The 24,378-nt window shown below is 43.2% G+C and overlaps 1 protein-coding gene across 1 annotated transcript in view; it reads left to right on the top strand.

Moving 5' to 3' along the window:
* Nucleotides 1-24,378, top strand: part of ptf1a (pancreas associated transcription factor 1a) — a 122,053-nt gene that overhangs the window by 61,563 nt on the left and 36,112 nt on the right. The window contains 5 exon segments of the mRNA XM_078535592.1: nt 6,907-6,959; nt 9,118-9,261; nt 9,572-9,663; nt 12,806-12,871; nt 13,030-13,117. Of these exon segments, the coding sequence (XP_078391718.1) occupies nt 6,907-6,959; nt 9,118-9,261; nt 9,572-9,663; nt 12,806-12,871; nt 13,030-13,117 (443 nt within the window).

Genomic DNA, 24,378 nt, shown 5'->3' with positions numbered 1-24,378 from the left:
GACTTTACCTGCCAGTATTTTTTTGTATCCTCTCTTTGCTTTCCTAATTTCCATTTTTACTTCACCCCTGTACTTTCTATACTCCTGTAGGCTTTCTACAGCATTAAGTATTTTGTGACTGTCATAAGTTTTCTTTTTCTGCCTTACCTTGGTCCGTATGCTTCTGGATAACCAGGGGGCTCTAGATTTGGCAGTACCACCCTTTTTCTTTGTGGGGACATGTCTACACTGTGCCCGTAGAATCTCGCCTTTGAATGCCCCCCACTGATTTGACACCATTTTTCCTTCTTATAGCTATATCCAGTCCACTCTCCCCAGCTCACCTCTCAACTTTGTAAAATTTGTCTTACCTCAATTTAGAACTTTTACTCCTGTTCTATCTTTGCCCTTTTCCATAATGATGCTAAATCTAACTATATTATGGTCACTACCTCCAAAATGGTCCCCCACTGCTACTTCATCCACTTGCCCAACTTCATTTCCTAAGACTAAATATAGAATTGCGCCCCATTCTCATTGGGCCTGTTACGTGCTGGCTAAAAAAGTTCTCTTGAATGCAGCTCAAGAAGTTTGCCCTTCACACTGTTTGTATCTCAATTAATATTAGGGTAGTTGAAGACCCCAATGATTACTGCCCTCAGTTTTGCACTCAGAAATCTGTCTACAAATTGCTGTTCTAACTCCCATCCACTCCTAGCAGTGTGGCTGCCCCTTTTTTATTTCTGAGCTCAACCCATATGGCCTCATTTGATGCTTCATTTAGTACCATCATCCCTCCTCACAGCTGTAATTGATTCTTTAACCAATAATGCTACATCCCCACCTTTTTTATCATCCTCCCTATCCTGCCTGAAAACTATATATCCAGTGATGTTGAGCTGCCATTTTTGCCTCTCCTTAAGCCAAGTTTCCATTATAGCGATGATATCATGCTGCTATGCTCCTTGCATTTACATATATACCTTTTAACACTGCCAAGTTCCTGTGCTGTGCACTTTTTAACCTGCTTTTCAATCTCCTTCCTAGCTTCCTAAAGTCTGCTTTCAGTATCTCATCCCCTTTCCTACCCACGTCATTGGTATCAACATGGACCATGACCTCTGTCTGATCACCCTCCCCCCGAAGAATGCCCTGCAGCCGCTCCATGACATCCTTGACCCTGGCACCAGGGAGGCAACGTACCATCCTGGAGTCACGTCTATGGCCACAGAAATGCCTGTCTGTTCCTCTAACTAATGAATCTTCTTTCACTACTGCTCTTTCCCTCTTCTTCCTCCCTTCCTGTGCAGCAGAGCTGCCTGTGGTGCCACAAACTTGGCTCTGACTGCACTCACCCGAGGGACCAATGCCCCCACCAGTATCCAAAACGGAAAACCGATTTGTGAGCAGGACCTCGTGGGACTTCTGCACTACCTGCCTAATTTTCTTGGACTGCCTGCCGGTCACCCATTCTTTTTGTGCCTCCAGGCTCCTAAGCTGCGGTGTGACCATCCCTCTGAACGTGCTATCCACATAGCTGTCAGCCTTGTGGATGCGCCACGGTGACTACAGCTGCCGCTCGAGCTCCGAAACCCAGAGCTCAAGGTTCTGCAGCTGGAGACACTTCCTGCACATGTGGTTGTCTAGGACACTGGTAGCATCCAGAACGTCCCACATATTACAGGACACTCATTCCACACGTCCAAGCTGTCCTGCCATGGCTTCAATTTACTTCCCTTGGCTTAACTTTATTTTACTTAGGTTTACTTATGCAATTTTATTTTACCTGGCCTCGACTTAACTTTATTTCCCTATTGCTTGTGTTTCTTGCTTAAATGTAAGTAGCCCCTTCTTTTAAAAAGAATGTTTTTTTCTAATACTGAGCTACTTGATGACACAGCCTAACAGCAGTTTCTCACCAACCAATAAACATATGTTTCTCCTGTGATGTTAGGTGCTAGGTGCTGCTGACTACCTGACTCGGGGTCCACCTCTCGCACTCTCCTGTAGGTGCAACTGACTGCCTGTCCCAGGGCCCTCTTCTCGCATTCTCCTTTTGGGTCAGAAAGCTTGCTTAATCTAACCAGCTATTGCAATACATAAACGAGTGCTTGCATGAATGCAACATTTTAAGTGTGTACGACTACATTTAATGAAAGAATTCCCTAGATTTACTGAAGCCATGAAAGTCAATATCGTGTTTTTTAGAGTTTTCATTTGCATTGTGTTCACAATATACAGATAAATCAATTCCGCTCTGTTCGAAAAATACATGGATCATGCATCGTCACCTCTACCTATTCTTCCTCTGTCACATGTCTGCACCTGTCAACAAACTGACCCGATAGACACAAGCATTTATAATGCAGAGAAAGTGGAATGTGTCAGCAGCTGACAAAACAAAGTGAAGGTTTAGAGTGGAAAGAGCTAGGGTTCATTATATTTTATAATAGCAAAGTTGAAAGTTCAGTTCATAAGGAAGTGCAAACAAGATATCCAGCATGTCCATCAAAGATGATATATTCCTTTTAAGTAGCAGTTGGATTTACCTCACCTGTTCTGATAATATGACTGACTAATGATGCAGCTGGAATTTCCATCTTTTCTCAGTTGAAATACAGAGTCACAAATATTACTATAATGCATTTGTTGTATGAAATGGTGTCTCTAAATTACTAAGAAAGTTACTAGATGTTTAGGACAGTTTTAATTTAAAAATATTAAATTTGCTTTAATCAATGTGTGAACCATGCTCGTCAAAATTCCAGTCTGAATTAATAAAATATTATTTGCTTATAGTTTTCAATGACATAATTTTTGTTACAAATCTGTTTATATGCACCTGCTATAGCTAATGTAACTACTGTAGGGACTGGGTTAGACAACACTACTAGTGAGATTGGCATAGATTGTCAAGAACAGAAATCCAAGGTAAAACTTAATTTCTATTCTACAGAAAGTAGCCTGCTTATGGCAGATGGCAGGCTCTTATTTTGCACCTTGAACCCTTTGCCCTCACCAGAAAAAAATTTCCATTTAAGTAGCTGTCTGTTTTGGTGAAAAGGGGCTTTTGTGAGGGCAAAGGGTTAAAAAATGTACAAAAATGACAAAAAGAATCCCTTCCCAGTCAGAGCAGAAGTATAATTCCACGTTAGGATGTTTAAAAGCTTCAGAGATTCTGTCAATTGCACATTTAAAAATGATTTAATCCCTAGTATGACATTTGCTTCTCTACCAGGCAAAAATTTCTTGTTTTCAGTTTTTTGTCCCTCCATGTATTTCCAACTTTCTTTCAAGCCTCTTTTATGGATCACTTTCATGATTTTCTTTATCTTAACAAAAGCTTAATTTTCTTAACTTCTTTTGTTTTATGTCGTTCTGTTATCAATTGTAGCCTTTTTTCTAAACTGTACGGGAAAAAAATGTCAATATTTTCATGTTTCTGAAGTTAGATAGCAATAGTTACACTTTTAACATAATTTTCGTCTGAAAGTTCCAACCGTTTGTTTCAAAAGTTGCTTTAACAAATGGCCGAGATTTAACAAACCCCTCCAGAAGTGGGCTTTTAAGCAGGAGGGGCTTAAAACCATGTGGGATGACAGAGTTGCCATGCCTGTTGCCTTCCTGCCACCACTGAGATTTTACTAGGGGCAGTGTAAGTTGTGGGCTGCCCACCCACACTTAGGCATCTTCTCACTGCCACTGATATTTTACTAGCAGCAGCTGGGCACCTTGCCACACAGGGATACTGTCAAATAAAATCTGGATGCCTCTCTGTGTGTTCTGGGAGGTTTGTTTCCCTCCTGATTGTACACCCCATGGCCCACGGAGGGCCCTTCCAGCAACAAGTGTCGCCACCATTAAAAGATCCCGACTGCTGTCACGACCTAGCACCGCTCCCAGCCCTTGCCAGTGCCTGCCTGACTGACCCCACTTACCTGCATTCCATGTCCCCTCGATGGCTGTTGCTCAGGGTCCTGCTATAAACCCAGCAGTGGCCACTGGTCCTGGTCCTCTGATTTGCCAGCAGCTCTTGGGGGTGGGACATCCTCTCCTCACAGGCAGAAGGCAATTAATTGCCTAAACAAAGTAAAATTCATTCATGGCTACCAGACCTGGCAGAGGTGGGGTTTTTGGCCTGTGGATGGGGCCACAGCCGCCCTGTAAAATACCAGACATTATGATGTTTTGTTCAGTGCAGAGTATTACAATATTTGGGTGAAAATTATTTAGATTTTCTTCAACCCTCTTATTTCTTGCATTGGCCTGTCATGGTTTAATATGAAGTTCATATTTGTTTATCCACTAGCTGTGGATCAAGTTAAAAGTAACATCCAGTTTTGAATAGTTTTATTATTGTCTAAATGGATCCTTATTTAGCTTGGTATAGAGAGTGCTTTGAATCAAAGCCGGGTTTTTAAATGTTTAATTGCACAAGATTAATGGCAATTTTTAATGGATGGCCCATATACACTATCTTAATCCCATTGTTGCAAATATAAACACAATACTAATTTAAATAACCAGCCAGCTATTAAGTAGTCTCTAGAAATCACTCTACTTCAGTGTGCACACAAAGCACTAACTCAGTGCCAGCATGACAAGTAGAAAAATTGGTAGCCAAGTCCTTGGAACATTATAGAAATTCTTCTGCCCTCCATCATATGAAATCCTGATAAAACAAGTGTACCATATCTTAAATTAATCAATAAGTTACCTTTAGAAACAAATGTCCCTTGGCAAGAACAATATTTATCTAATTAGACCACTTGTGTATCATCAGCCTACATCAAAACATTCTTCTGACATCCATAATGCTTCTCATTTTTGCCAACTGCAAATCAGGAGCCTCCTCCTTCAGTCAGTTGTTTAATTGTCCACCCCCATTCATGGACATGACTGCAGAACTTAGATCTGATCCGTTGGTTGTGAAATTGCTTAGCTCTGTCAGTCGCTTGCTGCTTATGCTTTTTGGTTTGCTACTTCCTGTGTTGTAGCTTCACCAAATTGACACCTCATTCTAAGGCATGCCTGGTGCTGCTCCTGGCATGCCCTCCTGCACTCTTCATTGAACCTGGATTGACCCCCTGGCCTGATTGTAATGCTTGGGTGGGAGATATGCTGGGCCCATGAGGTTTTGATTGTGGTTGAGTACAATTCTGCTGCTATTGATGGCCCACAGCACCTCATGGATTCCCAGTCTTGAGTTGCTAGATTTGTTCAAAATCTATCCCATTTACCACGGTGGTAGTGTCACACAACAAGATGGGGGGTATCTTCAATGTGGAGATGGGACTTTGTCTCTACAAACACTCTGTGGTGCTCACTCCCACCGATACTGTCATGGACAGAAGCATCTGCGACAGGCAGGTCGGTGAGGATGAGGTCAAGTGTGTTTTTCCCTCTTGTTGGTTCCCTCACCACCTGCGGCAGGCCCAGTCTAGCAGCTACATCCTTTGGGACTCAGCCAACTCAGTTTGTATTGGTGCTACCGAGTCACTCTTGGTGATGGACATTGAAATCCTCCCACCCAGAGTACATTCTGCACCCTTGCCACCCTCAGTGCATCCTCCAAGTGATGCTCAACGTGGAGGAGTACCTTGACATCAAGGCCGCATTTGACTGAGTGTGGCATCAAGGAACCCTAGCAAAACTGGAATTAATGGAAATCAAGGGGAAAACTCTTCGCTGGTTGGAGTCATAGTTAGCAGAAAGGAAGATGGTTGTGGTTGTTAGAGGTCAATCATCGCAGTTCCAAGACATCAATGCAGGAGTTCCTCAGGGTAGTGTCCTAGGCCCAATGATCTTCAGCAGATTCATCAACGAACTTCTTTCCATCATTAGGTCAGAAGTAGGGATGTTCACTGATGATTGCACAATATTCAGCACCATTTGCGACTCCTCAGATACTGAAGCAGTCCATGTACAAATCAATCAAGACCTGAACAATGTCCAGGCTGACAAGTGGCAAGCAACATACATGCCACAAAAGTGCCAGGCAATGACCATCTCCAACACAAAAGAATTTAACCATCACCCCTTGATATTCAATGGCATTACCTCACTGAATCCCCAATGTCAACACCCTGGGTGTTACCATTGACCAGAAACTGAACTGGACTAGTCATATAAATACTGTGGCTACAAAAGCAGGTCAAAGGCTAGGAATCCTGTGGCAAGTAACTCACCTCCTGACTCCCCAGAGCGTGTCCACCATCTACAAGGCACAAGTCAGAAGTGTGATGGAATACTTGCCATTTTCCTGGATAAGTGCAGTTCCCACAACATTTAAGAAGCTTGACATCATCCAGGACAAAGCAGTCCATTTGATTTTCACCCCTTTCACAAACATTCACTCCTCCACCGCCGACGAACAATGGCAGCGGTGTGTACCATGAACAAGATTCACTGCAGAAATTCACCAAGGCTCCTTAGACAGCACCTTCCAAACCCACAACTGCTTTCATCTAGAAGGACAAGGGCAGCAGATAGATGAGAACACCACCACCTGGAAGTTCCCCTTCAAGCCACAAACCAACCATACTTGGAATTATATCACTGTTCCTTCACTATCACTGGGTGAAAATCTTGGAACTCCTTCCCTAACAGCACTATGGGTGTACTTATACCACAGGGACTGCAGCAGTTCAAGAAGGCAGCTCACCACCACCTTCTCAAGGGCAATTAGGGATGGCAATAAATGCTGGCCTAGCCAGCAAAGCCCACATCCCGTAAATGAATAAAAATACAACACACAGACACAAATACGCACACACACACATACACAAGTATCAGAAATAATTGAAGCTGGAGTCCAATAAAAAGTATATAAAAGAATATACTGTTGTGTCCTTTGATTGACCTTGAGGTGTACATTTTAAACATTGTGGCCAATTTGGATTAGTTGGTTTCTTGGATTTTTGACAGGTGTAGAGGATGCTGCAATTATTACGAGATCTCGGTTTGCTGGTACATTTCTAGTAGGGTTAACTTCTCAAACTGGGCAACACGCTTATTCCAAAAGAGAGAGAAGGAGAGAGAGCAACTGTCAGCTTGTTTCCACTGCTGAGGACTTTCTTGACACTGCCTGAGTCACTTGCAATCTCTATCTAGTGGCTGGGTTGCCTTGCTTTGAAATACTTCACCCACTGTATTTCCAAGAGATTTTGTCTGTGTCTGTCTATGGCAGTCACTCTTTCAATGTCCAGTACTTCGCATTTTTAATGTCTCTTTCTTAGAAAGTTACAAGTTTTGATTGGCGTCTGGGTTTTAGGAAATGTCTCTCTCTTCACACTCCCCTGAGAGTGATTTGTTTGTTTCTCATCTTTCACCTTGGAATGTGGCCTTGCATTTATTAAACAGTTTGCTCTGTCTCAATTCAAATTGCAAAATTTCCAGTCAGTTGAAAGTTGAAAGATCTTATTTTCAAAAAAAAAGGGGGCTTTGCCCAACCTGAATGTTGTCCTCGTCTTCTTGCATATGGGCATGGACTGCTTCAGTATTTGAGGAGACGCAAATGGTGCTTAACACTGTGCAATCATCAGCGAACATCCCTACTTCTGACCTTATGATGGAGGGGAAGTCATTGATGAAACAGCTAAACATGATTGGGCCTAGAACACCATCCTGAGGAAATCCTGCAGTGATACCCCAGGACTGAGATGGTTGACGTCCAGCAACCACAAACATCTTCCTTTGTGCTAGATATGACTGCAATCAGTGAAGGGTTTTCCCCTTGATTCCCATTGACTCTAGTTTTGCTCAGGCTCTTTGATGCCACACTCATTCAAATGCTGTCTTGATGTCAAGGGCAGTCCCTCTCACCTCACCCTATGAGTTGAACTCTTTTGTCCATGTTTGAACCAAGACTGTAATGAGGTCAGGAGCTGAGTGGCCCTGGCGGAACCCAAATGTCCATATCCTATGAAAGAAATAAAACAAGCCTCTAGAGTCTCGACCCTCCCTATCTCTGTAACCTCCCCCAGCCTTACATCCCTCTGAGAACTTGGATTCGGACCTTTGCGGTCCTCCAGCATTGGCCCCTTGCACTACTTGTACATCCAATACTTCATTCACCTATTAGAAGCCATACCTTTGGCCACCTAGGGCCTAAGCTCCGAAATTCGCTTCCCAAACCTCTCCACCTCTCTCCCTTTCTCTTTTCCTTTAAAGCACTGCTTACAACCTTCATCTTTGATCAAGCTTCTAGTCACCAGCCCTAATATCCTTCATTTGCCCGGTGCCAATTTTTGTCTGATTACTCTTCTATGAAACACCATAGGACATTTTACTACATTAAAAGTGTTATATAAATGCAAGAGTTGTTATTACCTTGCCAACTGTTTTATCCTCTTCCTTTGACAAATGAATAATCCATAAAGAATGCCATGAAAGCTTTGGTCACCTCCTATACTCTCCTCCTTCAGGTACCATGTCCTTAGAGGGTGTTGGTTAACATGGACTTCCATTAGATTGGTCCATGATTATGCTTGGCAAAGTACTGTAGCGATTTTCAGTTGCTTTCTGCAGTATGGTTGACCAGGAAACTCTCCCACTCTTACCACCTGCCATCATGCATATTGGAAGGATTTACAGGCTGATAATAAACCCTTTTGGCCACGTGATGAACTCACCTTGCATGGCCATCAAGTCTTGAAGCGGGTCTTGAACCCTAACCCCTAACCCTAACCCTAAGCAAAATGCTAATAGTATCACTTCAGGATCTTGATTTGGTGAAGAAATTTAAAATAAATCAGCAGTTGTTTGGCTATGTGTCTAACAGGCACAAAGGTCTAAATTTGCAGTAGGCAGATCACAATTTCAAACCAAAACACAATTTTATACCTGCATGGGGAAAACAAATGGATAATTCATGCAAACCTGAATAATTCAACGTCTGTATTTAACCTAGCATTCATGGTAACAAATAATATTACAGTAGGACCTTCTATGCTATTTATGCATCACAAGTAAAAGGAGAATTCCAACCCATGTTTTTTTTTGTGTATCATCAATTCGCTATTGAGTAAATTGTACACATTGTAAAATTTATTGTCCTGCATTGTTAACTAATTTTGTTTCTCCATCAAATTACTTCTAACTTCACCATTTCACTGTCCACTCTTTGTTTCAATGCAGATGGCAGAGAAGGACCGAGCTGCTAAAGAGCTGGAAGCATCCTTAATAGAAACGGAAACTCAATTGGCTGTACAGCTAGAAATCTCTTCAATGCAGGAAGAAGTCATTAACACAAGGAAGAAAGTTGGCCCAATGGCAAAAAAGGTAAAGAAACATATAATTCCTATTAATTGATTTGATAGGGTTTGCTGTAGGAATAAAGAGGAGAGATTTCCCATGTGCGCAATGGGTGACAAATTCGCAAGTATGTTGAAAAATAATTTTACATTTTTGTTACAAAATTGTACAGAGAAAATCTTCCCTCAAAATATAGATATCTTTGTAAATCCATTAATAATATGTATGTTTTAATGTTAGTAATTTTACAAAAATAAAAGCTTATGGATGTAGTTTGCAAGCATTTTGGATAACTTGTTAGAAAGCTATTGTTTTTCATTTTCATGTCTCTTCGCAGGAGAAAATTGAGTTTGTGAGTAGAGGCCAGCCCATTGAAGATTTAGAGAAACTCAAGAAGAAAGAGAGAGATCAAAGTCAACTTATAGAGAGGTAGCTAGAATGATATGTGATGAATGCAGCTCAGTAGGACAGCACATTGAAGTCTCAGCATTAAATGTTAAGATTTTTTTCACTTATTTTCATCCACCTAGCAAGTAACCATTTTTGGTCATATTCCTGCATTGACTACTGAACAGGGACCTAAGCCCAGATTTGTGTGGAGTCAGGCCAACTCCAAAGTCATTTAAAAATTGCAGACAGGACCCGACTCCAGGATTCCCGTCCCTCATTCCAGCACCAGCAATCTTCGCCAGCACAGGATAAGAGTGCTGGTAATGAATCCACATCCTGCGCTTCTGACTTGGCCGACTCCATTGTAGGGTAGGTATCTCACAGCTCCCACAACTTTCGTGGAGTTGGGCCAACTTCTCGGTGACTCATGATTCTCAGCCCCTTAGAGGAGCCACAAACCATTGTCTAGATTCGGAAACTTTTTGAAAGCTAAGTTTAAAATGTCTCAGCCATGTCGCCTCCATGTCCCTTCCATTCCCTCTATGCCCTTCCATGACCTTCATTGCACCTGCATGCCCCCTTGCCCTCCATGTCCCCTCCATGCCCATTCACTCATTATGCACTATGTACAGAATCAATTAGCCAAATAATAGCAATGGCGAGTGGTTGAAATGCTGAGGGGACAAAACACCCATTCAGAAATCTGCTTTAAAAAACTGGTGTTCTTACAACCCTATAAAAGTGTCAATCAGACAGAACTATTATAGTATCAATATGAGAAGCTTTACCTCACGTCGCACTTAATCTTGTCCAAATAAACATACTGATATTGACAAAACAGATCAAAGAAATAAGCACTTATTATAACCTCATAAAGATGTAATTCAATCAAAGCAAACATTCCAGTTCAGCCTGTCAAACGGACCCCTGCTGAGCTAATCCATTTGTGAGTTTTGGAGCTCAGCTAAGCATTCATAATGCAACCACCTGGGAACTGTATCAGCAGAAACAGATGACCAGACATTTGTTTCTCCAGCTGGGCAAAGGTATGGAAAGAGTCCCCCACATTCTTGACCATGTATAACTTCAACATGAGTTCAATTTTAAATTCCAAATCTCTTTATCAAGATCAGCTGTATAAGGAGCAGGGTCATCCAGATTCATATATGATCTTGGATTTAAGGTAGTGGGGCAGTGATTTAACAACTGAAACAATTAATCTTTTCTGGTATGTTTTAGGAGAATATTCCAAGAAGATCCTGAATAACAGCTAAAAGTCCCTCATAGCACATCTAAGGCTAAAAATATTTCATGATTGAGGATTAACTGTTGTTATAGTTCACATAATAAGGCTGATAAATGTTAAACTGAAAGTCAGAAAGTGACAGAAGCCCTCAGCACAAAAGATCATTGACCTGAGACATTTATTATATGTCTCTCTCTACAAATGCTGCCTGACTTTGCTATTCTTAATATTTTCTGTTTTTATTTCTAATTTGCAGCATCTACAGTATTTTGCTCTTGATGAATCCTGATTTGATTCGTTTAAATTTAAAGCTTTTCATTTCAGGGGAACAATTGCAAAGATATGAAAAGAATATGCAATCTCCATCTTCAAGGAAAATAATTATTTCAATGGATGGCATGTGGGTGACAAACCTACTTTCCACTTGCATGGATTATGACCCTACAAAATGTTTCCCACTCAGTAGCAGAGGTGTGCTACAACGAGGCTAAAGTGCCTTTGAGAGGCTCAACAGGGTCTTAAAGGAGAGTCTTAACACCTTGACAGGTCAGAAAGGGCTCTGCAGTAAGCCCCAGCTCTTGTGTCCCACATAGTTATAGCCTCCTCTGTCTTGCATTTTGCCATTCAAAAGGGCATTTCAATGGAAGATAGCCTGGGCTGCTTTGGAGGCAGAAGTACAGGGAGGAAAACATCAGGATGAATGTCACTCAGAGAACATCTCAGTGACACATTAAGGGGCATCAGAGCAGTCATCTCTGGTTCTCTCTTTTGTTTAATTCAGTCTACCTTGTTGCCACTACCTTTACTTATTCTCTCCCCATTTCAAATAAAAGACCAGTCTTTCAGTTCAGTATCTATTCCAGAACATAAAATATCAGATCTTTTTGTCTCTACATTACCATGCAAATAACAATCACAAGATTGAAAAAGTTATCATGAAATAATTGCAGCCTTTTCTGTATGAATCTAATCTTCACGAATTACATAGCATGGCATAATTCCACATTATCCTTTCCTACAACAAACTCCAAAGCGAACAGAAGCCATCCTATTCAGTCCTTACGCCAAAATTGCTAAATGGCTAAATGTGTACTTATAATGGAAGAATTATGGAAGCATAGAAATTTATGGCACAGAAGGAGGCCATTTTGTCCATCATGTCTGTGAAAAGGAACTTTCCAGCCTAATCCCACTTTCCAACCCTTGGTCCATAGCTATGTAAATTACAGCAACTCCCCTCTAATCCTTTTACCAACTACTTTCAATATATGTCTCCTGGTTATTACCCTTTACTCCTCTGGTAAGAGAAATAGGTCCTTCCTAACTTTTGCTGCTTTTCACTGCTGCATATTGCTGTAAAATTGCTGTTAGAATAATGCTTAAATAGAAATATGCTGTTCTAATATTTTTAATCAAAGCAAATAACGTATTTCATAAAATGCTGATCATTTTTGTTGCAAAGGCTGTTTGTTTTACTACATTAAAGAAAGAATATAAATACAAGTTGTTGTTTATGAATAAACAACAGTTGTATGCATCATTTTTCTGCATCAAAGAAATACTTTTATTTATTTCTAATTGCATTGAGTAGGCAAACATTATTTAATTATTTTATCCAGAAACTGATTCTAAATTATTTTGTTGTTTCTCACTAATCTTCTCTAATTCGTTCAAGGTAAGATGCATCTTCTACATACTAATACCAATTCCCCACAAAAACTTAGCCACCAGCTCTGTGAGCAAAAGCACAGATGATCTGTCAGTGCTTAATAAGTATCTTTTGAAAACAATACCAACTGAATATGAAACAATACTTTTTGCTATCTCTCATCAGCTTTCAGGGCATGAAAAGATATAATTAAATAACTATAGAATAGTTATAGCCTTGCATACGTTTGTCTTTCATTCATTAATTAAGTATGCTTGTTTTTTTAGCCTTAATAAACAGCTGGATCGAACAAATCGAATGTGGGAAAAGAAATTTGCTATAATGAAACAGAGGTATAATTTATAAACCCATGAACAAAATAATTTATTTTCCTTGGCAATCTACATTGTGTTAATTCTTCAGTTAATTATTATCATAGTGAATTATTAAGGTGACTTTTACCCCCCATTGCCACACAATTTTATTCTAAAACAAGTCTGTAAACTTTCAGTTACCATGCAATAAAGGATGAGATGTATCTGAGATGCTCTTTGCAACGCCAAGCACCAACCCTCCACTGCGCATTTACACGTTACACAGTAAGTACCTATTAATTAAATCTTCAATTGTAGAAATATGCACCCATTAATTTCAGAAGCCTTGTATAATGCCCAATCGACAGTACAAAAGTATCTCTGTTAGCTAACAGGTAATGGCAGGAAGAAGATAAGAAAGTAGCCATAAACATTGAATTTCCTAATAGTAATGTGTAATTGAACTATTATTAAAATATCATTGCAACATCTAGTTGAAAGGCCAAAGCCATTGCTGCAGGACATCATGAAGGCTGACAAAAATAAGATAGAAGATACTTCAATTAGAAGGTTAGGTGATGCCAAGCTTGAGATTTAAAAAGTAGGGAGCTCCAAAATCTTGGTGCCCTGAGAAGCAATGGTTAAGAATAAGAAAGAAAGTGGGATAGAAAATAGGAATCTGTATCTTGACTTCAATGGTGAGGATGCAGGAAGGAGCCAATGCATGTAAGATATTGTACTTTGACTCAGATAGAACATGGGGAAAGTTGGAAGAACAATAATTTTACAGGGATAAAAACAAAAAACTGCGAATGCTGGAAATCCAAAACAAAAACAGAAACAGAAATACCTGGAAAAACTCAGCAGGTCTGGCAGCATCAGCAGAGAAGAGTACAGTTGATGTTTCGAGTCCTCATGACCCTTCAACAGAACTAACTAAAATTAGGAAAGGGGTGAAATATAAGCTGGTTAAAGGGGCGGGGGGGGCGTTGTTGGGACAAGCAGCCAGTGATAGGAGGAGATAACCAAAAGCTGTCACAGACAAAAGAACAAAGAGGTGTTGAAGGTGGTGATATTATCTAAAGGAATGTGTTAATTAAGAGTATAAGTCAGGACAGATAAGGTACAGATAGCTCTAGTGGGGGTGGGGGAATACTAAAAGGTAGAAATAAACAATGGTGGAAATACATTTAAAATTAGTGGGAAAAGAAAAAATCTATATAAATTATTGCAAAAAACAAAAAGGAGGGGGAAGAAATGGGAAGGGGGTGGGGATGGAGGAGAGAGTTCAAGATCTAAAATTGTTGAACGCAATATTCAGTCCGGAAGGCTGTAAAGTGCCTAGTCGGAAGATGAGGTGCTGTTCCTCCAGTTTGCGTTGAGCTTCACTGGAACAATGCAGCAAGCCAAGGACAGACATGTGGGCAAGAGAGCAGGGTGGAGTGTTGAAATGGCAAGCGACAGGGAGGTCTGGGTAATGCTTGCGGACAGACCGAATGTGTTCTGCAAAGTGGTCACCCAGTCTGCATTTGGTCTCTCCAATGTAGAGGAAACCGCATTGGGAGCAACAAATGCAGTAGACTAAGTTGGGGGAAATGCAAGTGAAATGCTGCTTCACTTGAAAGGAGTGTTTGGGCCCTTGGACGGTGAGGAGAGAGGAAGTGAAGGGGCAGGTGTTGCATCTTCTGTGTTTGCATGGGGAGGTGCTGTGGGAGGAGGAGTAGGGGGTGATGGAGGAGTGGACCAGGGTGTCACGGAGGGAACGATCCCTATGGAATGCCGCCAGGGGGGGTGAAGGGAAGATGTGTTTGGTGGTGGCATCATGGTGGAGTTGGCGGAACTCCAATAATTTATATAGATTTTTTCTTTTCCTACCTATTTCCACTAATTTTAAATGTATTTCCACCATTGTTTATTTCTACCTTTTAGTATTCCCCCACCCCCACTAGAGCTATCTGTACCTTATCTGTCCTGACTTATACTCTTAATTAGCACATTCCTTTAGATAATATCACCACCTTCAACACCTCTTTGTTCTTTTGTCCGTGACAGCTTTTGGTTATCTCCTCCTATCACTGGCTGCTTGTCCCAACAAACCACTCCCCCCCCCCCCTCCCCCCCCCCCGCTTTAACCAGCTTATATTTCACCCCTTTCCTAATTTTACTTAGTTCTGTTGAAGGGTCGTGAGGACTCGAAACGTCAACTGTACTCTTCTCCGCCTATGCTGCCAGACCTGCTAAGTTTTTCCAGGTATTTCTGTTTCTGTTTTTGTTAATAATTTTACAGGTATTGATAAAATAAAACTAGAAAGTATTGCTGAAACAAAGAGACATGCCAAAGCTTTTCATCTTACACTCATCAGGACACTTCACAAGAATACCAGTACAAGGGGAAAAAACAATTTATACTGTATGAGAAGAGAGTGCACATTGGTTGGCAAGTGGACTGATTGATAGAGACATTGCACCAATTGATGGTGACTTAAAACAGGCAGCTTGACCCATGCAGCTTGGTTTAAATTTCAAACAATGCTTGGCAGTTAACTGTTAGTCACCATCGTTTGGTGCATTCTTCATGACAACGCCTCTACCATTCAGAGTCCACTTGTCAACTAATCAGCACGCTCTCCTTATACATTGTATAAATTGTTGTTTTCCCCTTGTATTGGTACTCTTGCGAAATGTCCTGATGAGTGCAAGACGAAAAGCTTCAGCATGTCCCTTTTTTCAGCAATACTCAAGCTCTGTACTACTGAACAACTAAAACTTGAAAGATTATAATGAGGCGATTGATGGCTGAAGGTGAGAGTGTGAGCACCTAACAGGCATGTATCTTTTCTTTTATGCTGCCCACAAATGTTGGAGATAGAATCATAGGCGTTTATAGTATGAAAGAAATCCATTTGACCAATAATGTCTTCGCTGGTTCTTTATGAAACAGTGCAAAAGCAACCTCAGTCCACCGCTCCGCTCCTCCCCATCCTTTGTCTTGCCCAAATAATTAAACAATTTTCCTTTTAAAACTGGATTCTCCTTGTGGCAAGTCATTCCATGCTCCAGAAATCCTCAAAAGTATAGATTTAATGGAAAAGTACTAAAGGGTGAGGATGCACAGTGAGATTTAAGACTTCAGATAAATAATTGCCTGAAAGTGCAAGTGGAAAAAAGGTAAAGCCATAAAAAAAGGATAGAATTTTGGGTTTTATAAGTAGGAGCAAAGTGTCCAAGAGTATAAAATATTTTTTTCAAAAAATTTGTTAGGACATAGAAGTAATATGTGCAGCTTTGGGCACCCCCATGGAACTCTTTATCTTTTTTCAGTCTTTTCTTTCTTCTACAATCCTCCAGTTTTTAAATCCCCTGTGTAAAGAAGTTCCTCCTATGCTCTCTTCTCATTCTCTGCATAGTAATTTTAAATTGATGACCAATATTAACATCCCGACCAGAGGAAATAAACTTACCCTAATCATGCCATAAAATTTAATAAATGACTAAAAATCATCTTAGATTTCTTTGGTTCAAAGGAAATAGTTCCAGTACCTTGGTTTCTCCTCATACCTATAATTGTCCATCTCTGACCTCATCCTTCTGAATTTACATTATATGTGCTCCATGGCTTTAATACATTTCTGTTAAGGGGCACCCAAAGCTACACACAATACTCTAAACTGATTTGTCTACTCCTTAGCCCACCTACACCCTTCAGTGTCTTTACGTCAAATGTATACTCCAATTACTTGTAATACTCTTACCCAGCATTGGCAACTGTCTGAGGTTAAACCAGAAAGAACACAACCTTGGTGTCACATTTGATCCTGAGGTGAACTTCCAACTACGTGTCCGCTCCATCACCAAGACCAAATACATATCACCTCCGTAACATCGGCCCCATCTTATCTGATCTGCTACTGAAACCCTCATCTGTGCTTTTGTTACCTCTAAACTTGACTATTCCAACACTTTCCTGGCCAGCATCCCACCTTACATAAACTTAACTTCATCCAAAACACTGGTGCCCATATTCCAAATCTCACCAAGTCCCATTCACCCCATCCTCCCTATGCTCCCTGACATTAGTGGCTCCTGGTCTGATGCACCTTGATTTTAAAATTGTCTTTCTTGTTTTCAAATCTTCCATGGACTAGCTCCTCAAATTCTCTGTAACCTCCTCCAGCTCTACAGACCCCCAAGATCTCTATACACCTTTAATTCTGCCCTGCCTCCAATTCAGCATGAGGGGCAGAAATCGGTTTCATGCCGGCATGAACTCACAGTGGGATCATCCGACGGTGTCCAGAGTGGCAGAACACAAATCACACTGGAGGCTGGCATTAACCCGATTTGCATCACAGTAATGAGATGCAAAGTGAGGCCCGACCTTAATCGTTTCCCCACACCTGATTTACTGTTATGCCAGTGGGAAAACACACTGGCCCAGAATACGTCTGGATGAGTGTAATGCGCAGAAAAGTCGGGACTTACTGTTGGGACATCCAGATCGTGGACATCCAAGAAGGAGAAGAAGCTGGAGCCCTACAGCTACCAGATCCTGGAGGAACACGTGCATCGCATGCTGGGTGGATTTTCATGGCCTTAAAGCAGCTATTGGAAGGTGGGAGGTCTCCGTAGATGCTTCGGCTCCACTTCAGAACATCATGGTCTTGGCCATGGGCTGCTACAGATGATCGGCAAAGGGAGGGAAGAGGAAGGTCGAGCTGTGAATGGGAGAGGAAGGTATACCGGGGAGGGTGGTAGTGAAAGGTCTAGGTGCGAGCGGGAGAGGAAGGTGTACCGGGGTGGGGGGGGTGAGGTCGGGGGGGGCTGGGTGGCGCGAAGTTGTCGGGGGTGAGGTTGGAAGGGGGAGCAGGGAATATGTGGGGAGGAGGGAGTACAGGGGAGAATGCTGCAAGTAGGGAGAAAGGTGTAGGGTTAGGTGGAAGGTGTAAGGGAGGGAGTTCGGAGGGGGGGAAGGTATCCATGAGGAAAAGGGTATTTGAAGGGGTAAGGTGTGCAAGGGGAGAAGGGAGTTCGGAGGGGGGGGAAGGTGTCCGCGGGGAGGAGGGATTAAGGATGGAGGACGGAGTGGGGGGGATCTCCAGGAAGGGGTATCTGAAGTCAATGACTGCCTCCTGGGGAGCGAACTGGGGGTGGACTTGGTAGGAGGGAATGGTGAGTGTGAGAGGGGGGCAGAGGGAGCCGTTTGGGTGGGAGGGTGAAGGTGCGTCGGTAACAGTAGAAGGGACAGCGAGGGTGGTTGGTGGGGACTTGGAGGCAGACATGGACCCTGAAGGTGGGAAGGAGGAGATCGGGGTGGTCAATGTGGATGGGGTGGGATTCTCAAGAAGGTGGGGAGTGTGACCCAAAATAGAAAATTCTGGAAAATCTCAGCAGGTCTAACAGCGTTTTTGGAGAGACAAAAAAACAGTTAATGTTTCGAGCCCTTATGACTCTTCCTCAAGGCTGTTAGGCCTGCTGAGTTTTTCCAGAATTTTCTGTTTTTGTTTCAGATTTCTAGCATCCGCATATTTTGATTTTATCTTAAGGAATGTGCACGTTCACCTGGACATCGTGAAATGACAAGGGTACAGGTTGGTAGGTGGTGGGGATGTAGAAGGTGATGTCAGGAGGGTCCACAGTGATGGGGGAAAGGATATGGATGACTCGGGAAGGGGAAAGGACGGGGGAGCTAACAATAAACTTGACAAACCATTTCACAGAAATCAAAAGTGAGCAGAGCCTCATATTGGGCAGGCGCAGGTGCTACATGGGAGTGCAACCAGTCGGTGGTGTAGATGCAGCTCAGCTCAGATGAACAACTGAAAGAGACCCCCCAGCAGGCAGCATTGAAAATACTCAGGACATTGAGATGAATGTGATGGAGGAAGGCTCTGCATACGTGGGATAGTGCTTGCACGAGGCTCCGAAAGGCCCTGCCACATACACACACTTCTACCTTCTGAACTATTCATCGTCTGGCTGCATGCAGCTGAACTACTAGTCGGGGGAGGGGTGGGGGGGGTGGATGCATTAGGAGGACTTGCAAAACTTGTCAATGAAGCTGAAAGATAACGTTACACATTATTCAGTGAAAGTGAATATATTTTCAGATTATAAAGTGACAAAACGCGTTCACCAGTGCAACTACAGAATTTCATAACTTTCCTAGGCCTACCACTTCTTTTAGGTGCTGCCAAATATCAGCAGCAGGGGTGGAGACAGCCCGTGCAATTGTTGGCCCTGTGGCCTCTGATAACTTCGGCGTGGGTCCTCTGGAGAGCCGAGGTCTTGGGGGCCCCGGCTTGCTTTGGCTGCCCTCCTGTGGGCCAGCTGCACCCTCTGCGGTGACAGAGGACGAAGTTGAGGGCTTCACAGGCAAAAGGGACTCAGAAGGCGTAGACAGCCTCTGAGACTCCGAAGTAGATAACCCAGGCATGTCTAGCTGCCACTCCTCCTCCCTTCGGGTGCCCAAGGGACCCGGCCCAACTCCTTAAGGGGAAGGAGCACCTGGAGGGATGTTGAGGTGCCACATTCCCCTCTCATGTCGCCACTGCAGGAACTCACCCATGACTACCACAATGAAGTGGAGGTCATGTGTGCATCTCCACGTTCTGCTGGACGTCCATACACACACACGAGAGCAGGCGGATGCATAAAAAAAACAGTTAACGTTTCGAGGATTTTGATTTGTGTGCCACTCTGTTGAGGGTTTCCAACAGCTCTGTGTGATGCTCCCCCCAACTTCTGCTGACTCTCCAGGATGAGTTGGAGAGGCTCATTATCTGACTCACAGATGCCTCTTCCCCAGCAGTCCTTCAAATGCCCTGGAGCTTAGCTAAACCTGCCTCCTCCAGCTGCAGACACATGTCCGTGAGGTGACCACCAGATTGTGAACCTGAGCCTGCTCTAGATCTAGCTGAGGTGTGTGTCTCTGCGTTGGTGAGGGTGTGGGTAAGCGCTGTGATGGGTCTTCCAGGCTTCTAATTTCCAGCTCTTTAATGGGTGAGGTGTCCTCTTGGCTGGAGGCAAGGACATGGATGGAGCTGAAGGACCGGCTGGCTGAGGGCATCAGTCGCTTAGCAGAGCTCCCTGTGAACCAAAGTAGAGATAATTAGTGCATGGCAGCAGAGTCAAAAGCAAGAGAGAACACTCACAGTTGTGTCGAGGGGGGATGATGTGGTGCAGGATCTCACATGGGTGCTCGCTGCCGACCTCACTGTCGCTGCAGGCACGGTCCACACCCTCACCAGTCAGCGTGATGGCAAGCTCCTCAAAGTGAGTGAGGAGCCTAATGTGGGCCATTCCACCCCTGGACTGGGATCCCTCCCTGCTGTTGTGAGCCAGCTTCTCCTGCATGAAAACAGATGGAGAGAGTGTGAGCAGGACGAATTCCACTGCGTGGAATTTTTGTGTGGTGAGTGAAGCCATGGACAGGATGAGGACATGAGCTCCAGAGGATATGAGCCTGATGGAGATGTGAGGATGTGTGTGAGAGTTAGTGGTGTTGTCTCTTGAGGTGTGAGATCCCTGTGGATGTGTGATGGGTTTGTGAGTTGAGAGTGATAAGGTGGTTGACTTACCCTGGCAGAATTGATGAGAACATTCATCCTCTTCCTGTACTGGATGGCTGACCTCCTCTGTGCTCTGGTGACGATAACCGCCGCCTCCCAGGCAAAATCGGTGACTCTGGTGGACTTCCTGTGGCCAGAGGGGGACAGAGGACAGCACAGTGGCCTTCACAGCATCCAATGGAAGAGAGAAATTTGGAGTTTTCTTTGCTTTCAGGGCTGTTCCCTGGAGCAGCCCTGGCCTGAAGATATGAAGCAGGCTGCACTCTGGTGTGCTTTAAACATGGCGCCCAGAGCGAGGAAGAACTGAGTTCATGGTGTGGCAGGCAAATCCAAACCCGCCTGCCAGCGATCCGGCGTGTTTGTTGTGAATGCATTATTAACAAGGTGGGACATGCTGGGAAGGGGACGAAACGGCGTGAAATCCCGTTTCATGCTTTTTCCAAAGCCCACCAGGGCTCCCGGCCTGCCCGCCAACCTTAAGGTTGGATGGGCAGGTCCATTAATTACCTTAATTAGTTTTTCAATGACCTCGATAGGCCATTGACAGGTCGACGGGCGCGCAGCTGACTCGGCTGCACCCCCACCGACCTGAAAATGGAAATGACGCGGGGTGACATCGGGAGTTCCGCCCAAAGTCATACTGCGTCATTTTATGCGTCAACGAGCGGGTCCCGCCCCCGCTTGCTGACCAGAAGATCCTGCCCTATAATTTTAAATTTAATTTGTATGTTTTTGAGGCAGGCCTTACCTCAAAATAGAAGCTGGAGTGAAAATGAAATTTAAAGAGAAGCAGGGAAGGTAAATGCTGGCCTGAATTTTTCGGTCATCGGGCATGCGCGATCGGCGGGCCTGGGAGCAGCCAGAAAACAGGCCCCCGACTGCGATCAGCTTCAAACCACAATTGCACACTGGCTGGCCAATTAACAGCCAGCTAGCATGAAACTCGCGCTGAAGAGCTCAGCGCTGCCAGGGTAGATGTGGGAAGAGGGCAGGTGACGACGTCACCCCGGGCGCGGGTAAGCACTTTGAGAGAGCTCCCTGAAGGCAGACAGCTGCCTCAGGGAGCTGCAGACCTGCAAATAATGAAATGAAGCAATAAAAAGCTGCAAAAAAAATGTCCATGCATCACAGTCAAGCACCTGAAAGCATAGCTCATAAAAATACTGTACCCAGATATTTATTTTAATTTTATTTCCTAATGGAGATTTCATCCCGCTCTTGGACGAGGTTTCATGAAAAATGTAAAGGCTGCCTGGCCGATTGGCCCGTCCGCCAACCATAAGATTGGATGGGCCACGAAAAATCGCAGACAATTGCGCCGTTAATGGGCTTAATTGCCCACTTAATTGTCCGGGGGTGCACTTCCAACTTTTGTGCACGCCCACTGAGCGAAACATCATGCGAGTGCACGACGAGGTTGGGACGCTCGCCCAATGTCATCTCGCACGATTTTACACTCGATCGGGTCGGGCACGCGCCCGCCCGCAGGACATAATATTCTGCCCACTGAAATGAAACTGAACTTCCCAGTCTCTAAAGAAATCCAGAGCAAGTTGAGGTTGGGAAATCGAAACTAAACCTTGGTGAAAGATATAAAAGGACACAAATGAATCCAAGTTGAGCAGTCGCAGTTGTTGAGTGCACTAGAACAGAACAGACAAGCATAAGAAGACTCAAGAAGTGACTAGATCCAGAAGCTGAGAATAAGCAAAGCTGCTTCTATTACTTGAAGATAACAGTGGTGGATCTAATCCATTCAGACCGCATTGGTTCTGCAGACATGCTATTTGTGGTGAAGACTGTGCCTGTAGACCTTGGGTTGTTTTTGCGCGGCTGTTGGCTGGGGATCAGACTAGTTCCTGGAAGGAGAGGAGCTGAAATTCCTCATGAGGAAGACAGGGTTTGAAGGACTTTGTGATTCACTATGATCACTAAAACCTGAATGGACTGTTGAGCCAATTTCATAAGATCTGCCACTTAATTTGCAATTTTTAGTTTCAATTCGACCACAATTTGTCTGTTAGTTCACGTTTAACTCCTGTTAATTCTGGATGATAGAGTATAGGATAGATAGTATTTGCTTTATTGACTCTTATATAGTAAATATCCTTCTGTTTTAAATCATGGAATCTTATAGTTTCATTCTCTTAGAAAATAACCAGGATTATGAATTTAAATTTAAAAATAAGTTACTGGTCTCTATCGAGGTCGTAACAATATGAATTTGCTAGAGTCAACCATCCTGAAAACAAATAAATGGTGATGGTTATCAATGGGACCTCCAAGAAATGCATATAGAGCTGGTGGAGGTACTGGGGATAAGACGGGCACAACGGATTGAACCAGAAGGATGAGAACTTTAAATTTGATGTTAGAGGACTGGGTACAGAAGGACAGAAGTGATGAGTAATCAGAACTTGGTGCAGAATAGAATCATCAGGGTTTTGGAGCTGTTCACGTTTGTAGAAAATGGGAGGCTGGCAAGGAGAGCATTGGAATAGATGGGCCTGGAGGGGACAGCAGAAGGTGGGAAACCAATGTTATACAGGTACAAGAATGTTATCTTTGTGAAGAAGATGATATGGGATTAGAAACTCAGCTCAGCATTGGATATGAGGTTATAGTCTGGTGCCGTCCGAAGTAATGACTGGGTAAGGGGGTGGAGCAGGTGTTTCTTTTTCATTCATGGGATGTGGGCATCGCTGGCCCTTGAAACTTCCTGGAGCAGTCACTGTCAAGCAGATTGCAAAATTTACAGGATGGTAATTCAGAGGAACTAAAGAATACTCGATTGACTCTATCTCTGGAATTTAAGGATCTTTCTAATTCCATGAGGACCATTATCCCACTGATCACAATACCAGTGGAGATCTATTGTGTACATCTCAGAGGCTACTTCCCTTCAAGGCAGCAGCAGCAAAAGGAGCACTCCCTCAGCTTCCCACAGAAGCCCTCGTCTGTTTGTGACAAGGCTACCAAGGAGCCCTTGACAAAGGGTTACCCTCTCTCATGTCCAGTGCAGGATTAGAGGGCTCTTAGAGAAGGCCACCTCTAACACATCTTGCAGCAATCACCTTAGGCTCCAGGAACCGTGTAGAACTGATGTTAGAATGGGGTTGAGAAAGGTTCATGGTGACAAAATCAAATATTTTTTGTATTTTGCATATTAGTTATGTCACTGGAATATTTTCATATAAGGATAACTTAGTGTTTAGTTCTCGCATATGTCAAAGAGGAACAGATAATATGCTGCTGTTAAATGTTAGGCTTAGGATATGATGACTAGCTGTTAGGACCAAGGATTTTACTTAGACTGTAGAGAATTTGAAGAGAGGAAGCAAGTATTACTCTATTCATCTGTGAAAGAGTGCCAAATGAGTTGGTCTCTCTGATGTTGTCACTGTACCTGTTCTTCATAGGCTAGATCTACAACATTAGCCATCATGAGGCTCAGTGCAACCTCTAGGACATCTACTATCAGTTCTTTCTTCTTTGTTAAGTTCAAAATATGCTGCCAGGATGTGTCAGATGGTGCTGAGTGCATACTGCAAAGATCTATCCAGAACATCAGACTTTCCTTTAAACATTCCAAAAGCTTTCTCCATTGTTATCCTGGCTTTGTGTGTGCTTCACTGTCATGTTCTCCTGCAACTGTGGTGGTCCTACAAAGTGTTGCCATGAGTCCTAGGGGTAGCATCCAACCCTTGTCACCTAGCTGCCAACCTATCCATTCTGCTGTTGAAATACAGCTGAGGCATTGTATAAAAGCGTAAACAAAGCTCCCGCAATGTCATTGGCAAATACCTGCTCATTTGACAGCCTTTATTTTTCTTATTAATATTGTTACCATCCCCAGAGAGACCGATAACTTATAAAAAGATATTTGAATTTTCAGTGGCGGACTGATAAGATCACATGACAAGAATTCACGAATGAGTAATGTGGCATACCAATTTCAGTACTAGTATGATGACAGGA

Source organism: Cetorhinus maximus, chromosome 3 (genome assembly GCF_964194155.1).
Source record: "Cetorhinus maximus chromosome 3, sCetMax3.hap1.1, whole genome shotgun sequence".
NCBI lineage: Eukaryota > Metazoa > Chordata > Chondrichthyes > Lamniformes > Cetorhinidae > Cetorhinus > Cetorhinus maximus.
The sequence above is the reverse complement of the archived record's forward strand: the minus strand, read 5'-3'. Positions and strand labels throughout refer to the sequence as shown.